Source organism: Triticum aestivum, chromosome 3A (assembly GCF_018294505.1).
Source record: "Triticum aestivum cultivar Chinese Spring chromosome 3A, IWGSC CS RefSeq v2.1, whole genome shotgun sequence".
NCBI classification, from domain to species: domain Eukaryota; kingdom Viridiplantae; phylum Streptophyta; class Magnoliopsida; order Poales; family Poaceae; genus Triticum; species Triticum aestivum.
In genome coordinates, this window is record NC_057800.1 from 182707631 (window position 1) to 182717282 (window position 9652).

A 9652-nucleotide genomic window follows, 5' to 3' on the forward strand; every position below is an offset into this window, starting at 1 on the left:
CTGCTTCTTGCTGTTCTAGTTATTATAGATTTTTAATTTACTCCTGTTATAATTTATTTTAGATTAGTTTCTGTAGTTACAGAGGGTGAACATTTATTTACAGCAAAATAAAAAGTTTTATTTTATTTTCTTATTAGTTTTGTTTTAGGCATAATAGGAGTTCTATAATAGCTATTGATGTGATTCTTTTTGCACCTAGTTTATATGCTATTTTCCTTTATGTTAGTTAGCAAAACCCTTGTTTTGGTCTGTTAAGAAAAGTTTTAGTAGGCTAAAACTATTTCTTTGTTGTTGCTTAAAGTGATGAAAACCTTGATTTTGTTTTCCTCGAGTTTTCTTTGGTTTTGGTCTGAGTGCTTGTGTGATTTCCTTTAGCTTATTGTTATGTTATCTAGTGGAATACTTATTTGTGCTATTGTTTGACTCGATAGAATTCCCGGAGTGCGAGGCCTGCTATTACGAGTCGCTAGCTTTCGAAGACCGTCAGCCAGGAAAGTCATTGGATCATGTTTTACAATACCTATGATTTTGTTGCATTAGAATTATTCCTCCCCATCATGCATGCAGTAGAAGAATTTTAAGTTATGTTCTTGAGTAGTATCATGAGGTAGGATGAACCCAATTCCCTTGTTACCATTGCCCGGGACGATGTAGTTTATTTTTCTATGCTCGTAGACGGGGTTGGTTGAGAGATTCATAAGGGAGATGTGAGAGTCAAGATGATGACAACCCCATGACTTCAAGCTCAAGATGGATTTCAAATTCACTACTGGGTGGAGGACGGTTGACGGGCACCCTGGAGCAACCAACGGATGGCCGGGATGCATGGAGAAGCGCCATGACATCTTGCGGAAAGCTTCATCCAGCCACGAAGAGACGGATGGATACCCCCTGACCGGAAGTTTACCTGTGCAGCCGCAAGCCATTATGGGCTCTGGCTGGGTTGACCTTAGGCGTGACTCTGGACGGACGATGCCAGTAGATGTAGAAGAACGGTAGGACATGGATGGGCACCGGCAGTGCCCAGAGAAACTCTACGGAAGACCCTGTTTCGTTTGTCCCGTCTTCAAACACCAGGCAGTGCGAGAACATAAAGGAGGGAACGAATCTTGCGGGTAAAGTGCACATGACTCTGCAGAGTAACAACCTAATGGATTAACCGTGTCCCCGGTTACGGACAAATGAGCCTTTGGAAATTGGAGTATTTCGGAAATCTCAACACTGAACATAATTAATTAATTGTTGGGTTATTAACAATTTCGGGTATGAGACACTGGTTGGCGGAACCATCTCATTAACAACCAACATTTTATAGTAATTGCAAGCAAGTCCCTTGTTGTAGGAAAAAAATGGCTTTTTTGCAAAAATATAAAACTTAGAGCCCCACAGCCAATTGCATATAGTGTTAGCATTATTATTTGTTGTTCTCTCTATGACTTGTCGGCATATTCAAAATGCTGACCTACATGGCTGCAACGTCTCATGTTGCAAAGGAGTTTTCCGACCAGGAGTGAGGCTACGATCTACGCTCGGTAATTGCCCTATGGAGTCGAATGGACTCGCTTATCGTCTACGCTTCCGCGGCTTTATTTAGTTTATTTTTCATGAGTTGGCCTTCGGCCAAATTTATTATAATGTAATAAAGACTCGATATGAGAATCGTGTAATAAATTCAGGTGTGATTGAACTTTAAATCTTTTCATCAATGTACTGTGTGTGCCAGCATTCTTGGGATGATACAGCTACACAGAGACTTGACCGATTTCGGGTTGGGTCGTTACAAGGCTCCTTTTTTCTGGTCGGACTATAGCCCCTTTTTTAGTTTCTTTTTTGTGGTCATAGTTTCCAATTTTTGGTTCCTTCTTTTTGTTTGGTTTGATTTTCCTTTTTGCTGTTCTTTTTTTATTTATATTTTCTTTTCTTTTTCCCTTATTTCATATTATTATTTTTAATTTTAAAAAATGTTGAAATAGAATTTCATTAGAAAACACCAATTCTGGAATATACAAACATGTTTTAAAATTTAACACTGTTCTATTAAATTGAAGAATAGTTTTCAAGAAGTAATAACATTTTGTTAATTTAGTGATCAATTTTGGAATACACGAATATTTTTTTTTAAAATTCTCAAGCATTTTTCAAATATTTGAACTTTTTTTAATTAGAGGAACTTTTTGAAAATATACATAGATTTATTTTAAATTAATCACATTTTATGAAAATATGGGTATTTAATAAAAGTTTGGAACACATTTTAATTTTGATAACATATATTGAAAACAAGAATATGATTTTAAATTGAAAAGCATTTTTAATATTCATGAGAACTTTAAAAGTTGAGTACTTTTAATAACTTTTCGAGAAAGAAAAAAAATGCAACAGTTTTTCCAAAGAAGCTGAAAAACCAACTTATACATCGTTTGAAGTCTGCCAAAGTGAGTAGCGCCATACTTGGGTTGCCGCTTCATCTTGACCTTCCGGGGAGGAAGGATGGTGACGGTCGCGCGCGAACGCATCGGCGGGCACGGTCGCGCTGTGGTTGAGTCCACATATAAAAACCTATCCATCACCCGATCGACGTCGCGGCCAGTGAGCACATTACTAGCATATCCTCCTTCCACACCTAACGAAACAAGAGAGCAAGCAAACAAACGCGTTTACCTGTCAGGGTCTTGCCCGCCAAGTCCTCTCCTCTCCCTCGCCTGGATCGAAATGGCGTCGCCGTCCAAGTCGGCAAGGACAACGACGTTCCCTCTTCCCAGGCTCCGGGATCTCATCGAGCACGACGAAGAAGATGAGTTCCTCGAGGAGGAGGAGGAGGACGACGACGACGACTGGGACATCAGGAAGCGCATGTCCCTCCTCACCGTCGAAGGCTCCGACGGCGGTGACGCCGACGATGAGGAAGACGGGTCGGCAGACGTCGATGAGGAGGATGAGGACGAGGTGAGGTCCCATGGTCTCAACGGCGAGTACGAGAGCCAGCCGTGGCACCCGTACGATAGCCCAAGAGATCTGAAGCCTCCCTCCTCGGCTTCGCTACCGGGCACGCCGGAGCGCGGGGCGCCGTCGCAGTCGCCGTGGCGCTACTCCAAGGACTACGCCAGCGAGACAGAGGCGGGGTGGTGGCCGGGCGCCCCCCACGACAGGAGCCGGCAGCACTACCGGCGCCAGCGGATGATGCGGGAGGTGTGGCTCGATCGCGCGTGGCAGATGAGGAAGCAGCGGCAGCAGCTGGGCGAGCGCGGCGATGAGGCGACGGTGGTGGTCGGGAAGGGCGGCGAGTCCCCTGCGCGGGGCGGCGTGGCCATGGACATGGAGGAGGTGCGCGCTTGCAAGGACCTCGGCTTCGACCTGCCGTGCGACTGGACGGTGGAGATCCCCTCCTACACGGTCCCCAACGTCGACACCGCCAGCAGCGGCGGCAACTCCCCGGCCTCCGGCAGCAGCTGGCGCATCTCCAGCCCCGGTTAGTCCCCTCATCATCGCAAATCATTAACCACAGCCACTACCACCAGCTTCCTAATTAATTTTCCATAGCGTTGTTACTCCTTGACACATCCGTCTGTGTGAGATCGATCGGCTAGTTCGTCACACGTCCATTCCATATCAACTCTAGCCGGGGCTTTCGGGGCACGTCGTTTTGGCTTCCCAAACGCTAAATTATACCCCCTCTGTAAATTAATATAAGAGCGTTTAGATCATTACTTTAGTACTTCAAACATTTTTATATTAGTTTTCAGAGGGAGTAATTCTGATTTTCTTTTGTACTTGCGTTCATGTTAGTGTCTAATAAATCGGGTTTGACAATTTTCGCCCCAAACAGAACAGTCCTTCTTTGCCCCAAAAAAGTTCAGTGATATAAAAAGGCCAAAAATTCGATACTCAACTTATTGTTTTACATAGGGCAAAATGGTTGGGCTTTCATCCAAACATTTGCATATAACATTTGGACATGTGCATGTCTAATTTTTATTTCCTTTTACATTTGCAAAAAAAAAAATGACAAACATGAACAAATGCTCCTGTGGAGCTGAATTGGACACACGGGGCTTTCACCTCTCATAAGCCGCATGTCGTCTCTCATATACATAACATATAAGTGCGCGGCATTGAATAGAAACCGATTATTGTCGTAAAAAAGTGAAATCATCTTTTGCCGCCGGTTTGCCTACTTTTACTTTTAGCTAGCCGGTTTGCCTCACTTATCGGGCACTGTATAGCAGTGCGGCTGTGCCATGGTGCATGATTTATAAGTTATTGATCAAAATTAGACTTTAGCTCTGCTTTATAAATAAAACATCAACCAATGCAAACAGATATGTCTATCTGCTACATACATTTGTTTCAGCGTCAATTAGTATAGGACAGAGGGAGTGTAAAAAAGAACAAGGCAAGACAAAAAAAGTAAAATGACACCACTCGACACCGCTGAAGCCCTCGTTTATTGAGCACTCGCTGATCTAGGTAACGTGGAAGGTAAGGGCAACTCCAACATGGTTTACCAAAACACCCTCAAATGTCTTTTCCGCATGGTCCGGACACTTTTGATCATTCAATGCCCCCTTTAAAGTATTTTCTACATCAGTCCGGAGACGTCCAGAAGTTCGAAATCCCACGAACTGCCTTTAAACTTGTGTAAGGGTTGAGGAGTCCGGACATGCTGCAGACAAGCCAACTCAACCTTAAACCCCATCACAAACCCATTTTTTTTGCCCTTCTTCCTTCCACCTCCTCGCTTTATTGGACAAGAGGCAAACATTTAATGAATATGGTTGGATATCCGCCTCTCTTACTGTACATGAACATATTCGTACTTGTTCATGGATATTTAATGTTGTCCAATTGATGAGCGGCTTTGAAGTTGCCCCGAAGCGGAGCCTAGCCCTCAAGTAGCCCCCTTTAAATAGAAACGAGTATATCACGCGATCATTCACGGATGAGGATTTGTGGCACGCAAGTGCGAGGGGCATGCATGTCCCGGCTGCCCGCTTTTTATTTTGGTCTTTTATTTTCAAAGTTTTATATCTTCTAAACACAAAATTCAAATTAAATTCTGTTTTCATATTTGTATTTCATGTGACCAGCGCTTTCAATAATGTCCATTTTGAATATATTTTGTCAAAATTTAAAAATATGTTAAGTTTCAGCATTGAAACTTAGTATGAATTCTCGATAAAAATAAATTATTTTGTTTCTACGATTGACAGAAAAAATTGCTTGAAATTATATATCAGAAACTGGTTGAAACTTGACTTTTTTAGATGCAACAACCGTAGGTATCACCGTTATTTTTCTTTGAAGTTCTTTTTGCGGGATAAACTTTCAATCTATTCATCTTCAATCATGGTAGTACAACGAACACTAGAAATAATAAAAAATACATCCAGATCCGTAGACCGCCTAGCGACGACCACAAGCACTGAAGCGAGCCGAAGGCGCGCCGCTGTCATCGCCCCTCACTCGCCGGAGCCGGGCAAACTTTGTTATAGTAGACAGTCGGGAAGTCATCGTGCTAAGGCCCCGTAGAACCAACGCACCAGAACAGCAACCGTCGCCGACGAAGAGTGTAGATAAGAAGGATCCAACCTGAAGACACAAGAACAAAGACGAACGACGAACAAATCCGAGCAAATCCACTAGAGACAGATCCACCGAAGACATACCTCCACACGTCCACCGACGATGCTAGATGCATCACCGGAATGGGGACTAGGCGGGGAGACCTTTATTCCATCCTCAGAGAGTCGCCGCCGTCTCGCCTTCCCGAGTAGGACACAAACCCTAACAAATCTCAAAAAAAAAACCGAAGCCCTCCCACCGGCAAGGGCCGGGATCCACTCCGTCCTCATGGCCCTAAAGCCACGGTAGACGGGGCGGACCGACGCCAACGCCGGCGGGAGGCAGAGAAACCCTAATTTTTCTGGGTAGACAGCGGCTGGGTAGGCGTCTCGCACGTGGTTTTATTATTTTTTTTGTAGGCTCAAGGGTATTTGTACGTATACTTAGAACTTGGACTACTATATTATTTAGTTGAAGTTTTCTTTTTGACGATGCCCTCGTGTGGGATTGAACTACTGCACGAATCGGCTTGAAACGAATGGGCGGCAGGACTTGATAGGTGAGTGCCCCGCGTGCGCATTTCAGTTCATTCACAAGTCTTTTCGAACGAAAGCACCTACACACGTAGGCGTGCACAGAATTTATTTCAGTGACACGACCGTTCCTCCCTCATCTTCGTTGATTCGTGGCGATGAACGGTGGTGCATGCATGCCGTTTGCACTGAGTTTCCGACGGGCGATGGATGGCGACGGACGCATGTGTATGTGCGTCGTGCACTGCCCTGGAGGACCGGCTGCTTTGTGCTCGCTAGTGTTCGCTCGCCACGTTTGCTAGCTGGTTCCCTCGACTTGCTGCCAATGATAACAAGGACACTTGTAGGACGACACGACGCTATGTGTCACCGCTAGTTTGTCGGCATCTTGTATGCCACCAACTTCAAAGAACGTGCAAAGCACTAGCTAATGGTTTGACACATACATCATATATAATATGCTAGATAGAGTGACTTCGTTTAGAATATGTACAAGCATATGTATCATATATTAGTAGGAGAGAAAAGATAATGAAACCTTTTTTGTAGATGAAAAGATAAAGAAACCTATTCATAATTTTACAATCCGGGCAAAGGCCCAACACATCAACTAGTCGCTACATCCAGCCAATGCTCGGACCCCAACCACACTGCAGTGCGCGGCGTAGCTCGTCCATAGGCAACAAGGCTATGACTTACCGTCTTACCGTATTTTGTGATGGGCTGACTAAACTAAACACAAGTTCCTTTCCTCACTCATCACATATTTGATCTCACTCACCAGTGCCATATGTTCGATTGATCCATGTGTCGTCCTTGATCATAGAAACCGCCTGAGAGAAGTTCATCTCCACTATGATGGGTAGCGGGTTCTTTGCAATGCGAGATGAAGCCCCCTCTCTACACCCAGATCCTATTTAGCGTCCTAAGCGCCAATTATAGGCAATTTTACTACCTGGTGCATGCTCCTCCCACACTATGTGGCAAACAAGTCGGCCCATGTAGGGTGTTTTTCCAGGATTTTCTGGGCGTTTTTTCTTGCGTTTTTTTGGCATTGTTTTTACTCAGTTTTCGTTTTTATTTTATTTTTCCTTTTCCTTTTCATTCTATTTCCATCTTTCTTTTTTGATGCGTGAAAATTTTCAAATTCAGATTTTTTTTGTAAATTTGTGAAACTTTCTTAAATTAATGAACCTTTTCAAACATTCATGAGATTTTTTCAAGTTATGAATTTTTTTCACTTTTGCAAACTTGTTCAATTTATGAACTTTTTCAAGCCGTGAACTTTCTAAAATTTGGAACCTTTTCAAATTCATAAAATTTTCTCAAATAATAAAATTTTTGAAGTCGGAATCTTTTCTAAAATTATTGAATTTTTTCCAAACTCATGAAAATTTTCAATTTTCCATGTTTTTTAAATTGCTAACATTTTGCAAATTTAAGAGTTGTTTTCCATTTTCATGACTAGTTTTCAAATCCATGAACCCTTTTCTAAATTCGCAAACACATTTGAAATCTATGAATATTTTAGAATTTATAAACATTTTCCAAATTAGTGAATGCTCTTCTCATATTCATGAACATTTTTTGTAATTTGTGATTTTTTCTAAAAGTCTGTGAGTTTTTTCCAAATCCATGAACTTTCCTCAAATTCATGAACATTTTTTGAAATATGTGATATATTTTTTTCAATTTTCACGAACTTTTTCCCAAACTCGTGAACAATTTCTAATATTCATGAAGTTTATAAAATTCGTGATTTCTTTTTCAAATGAGCCAACTTTTTTTGAACCGCTACAGTACCTCATTATGGCACAGTGACTAAAATCGCTACAATATTATTCCAGACGACACAGTCCCTCGCCAACGCTATAGTGCTTTGCAAATGGGGCGGCCCAGTTGGAATGCTATGTGTGTTAGGAGGAAAACTGGCGCGGGCGCTAATTAGGAGCTCTCCTCTCTACACGCCTCCAGCTCCGCTTCCAGGGGACTATCACATGTGTGAAGCTCTTTTTTTTTTTTTGAGAAAAGGTGTGGAACTCTCTGCAAGACGTGAACCGAATGGAGGCCATTTAATCGCGTAGGACCATGCCGCGGCTCGCTTGGCTAGTCTACACTACTTAACTCCCATCACACTTAAGTTTCAGCCAACCATCCCTTGATGGTGCAACATCCGGTCCGGACGTCCTAGCATTAGTGTACGGCTCTAGCACCATCTTCCCTTTCTCCGGATTCCCTTGACAATTTTTTTTGATACAAAACAATGATGTGACATAGCTGCTTAGGAACATGCCAAGCGCGCCAAAAAAGTCATCAGCTGAACCATACATATCTTTTCTGACATGGTCTCCAGCACGAAGATTAGCCAATCGGGCCACTGTTGGGAATACTACCATTTATAAAACTATGATAATTGTTGGTGCCAAACATGAGCTAGTTTCTAAACTATCATTTGTAGAAAAACCATATTATTAGATGGGAGTACCTAGAACTCATCTAGATGAGACGTAATTTGGTCTCATTCACCTAAAAAACAAGAATGGATACAACCCACGTCAGCACACACGCATCTTATAGCATCACATCCAATAGCTATAAAATATGAATGAGACCAAATTAAATCTCATCTAGATGAGTTCTAGCAAAACTGTTATTAGATGCTGCTGTGTTGCGAAGTTTTCTCGCTTTCTCTTCTATTTTATCATGTGAGACTAACAGATGAATGCATGCATGCTTCATGTACTTTGGAACAGGAGATGATCCCAAGGATGTGAAGGCAAGGCTCAAGGTGTGGGCGCAGGCAGTGGCGCTGTCATCTGCCTCTCGGCTCGGCTCTTGATCCAGGGTGCATGATAGTTTATGATCAGTTCCAAAACCAACACCATCGTGTGCAGATTACCACAATTTTTTCTTCCTTTCCTCAAAATAACCTTGTACAGAATTTATTCTTGTCGATTGTATGTGTCCCATTCTTGCACGCACTTTTCCAGAAAAAAAGCACTATGTTAATAGCACTGGCGCTGTAAAGAAAAACATGCATACGTACATGGTTGTCATAGGTTTGTGGGTACTAGCTTTCCTTTTTTTACAGTTCACACAAGTCACCCAGTGGCACGTGTGGTCATTCTAGATCATTAAATTTATCCCGGCCAGCGATTTGAATGTGCATTTGCTAGGCATGATTGTGAGTAAAGGCGAAGAAAACAGGAAAAAAAATCCTGAAGGTGTTATTCAGGTGTCGTACTTATGATAGAAGAGACAGGAAGAGTGACAGATATAGCGGAATAGATTCATACATAATGTTTCTACGAGAATTACAATCATGTAACACCAGTTTTATGTTGTCAACTACTATGTATGTTGAGTGAAACATGTTGGAGGTTTTAATTCTACCTGGTTAATGTTAAGTTAGTCTCAACACTTTACAAAGACACATTTAGGTCCCAATCTTTACTCCTATAAAAGAGACAGTTCGTGCTGATGGTTCTTCACCCAAAGGGAAACTAAAAATGCAACCGTAGAAGCAACATGTACTTTGTACTTCATCCCAAATCAAT

General features: G+C 42.3%; 1 protein-coding gene across 1 annotated transcript; it reads left to right on the forward strand.

Annotated features, from left to right (window-relative positions):
* Nucleotides 1-2599: 2599 nt before the first annotated feature.
* Nucleotides 2600-9352, forward strand: LOC123058211 (histone-lysine N-methyltransferase SETD1B). The gene is made up of 2 exons (XM_044481011.1): nucleotides 2600-3469; nucleotides 8849-9352. The coding sequence occupies exons 1-2, from the start codon at nucleotides 2713-2715 to the stop codon at nucleotides 8932-8934; spliced, it is 843 nt and encodes a 280-aa protein (XP_044336946.1). The 5' UTR covers nucleotides 2600-2712; the 3' UTR covers nucleotides 8935-9352.
* The last annotated feature ends 300 nt before the right edge of the window (nucleotides 9353-9652 follow it).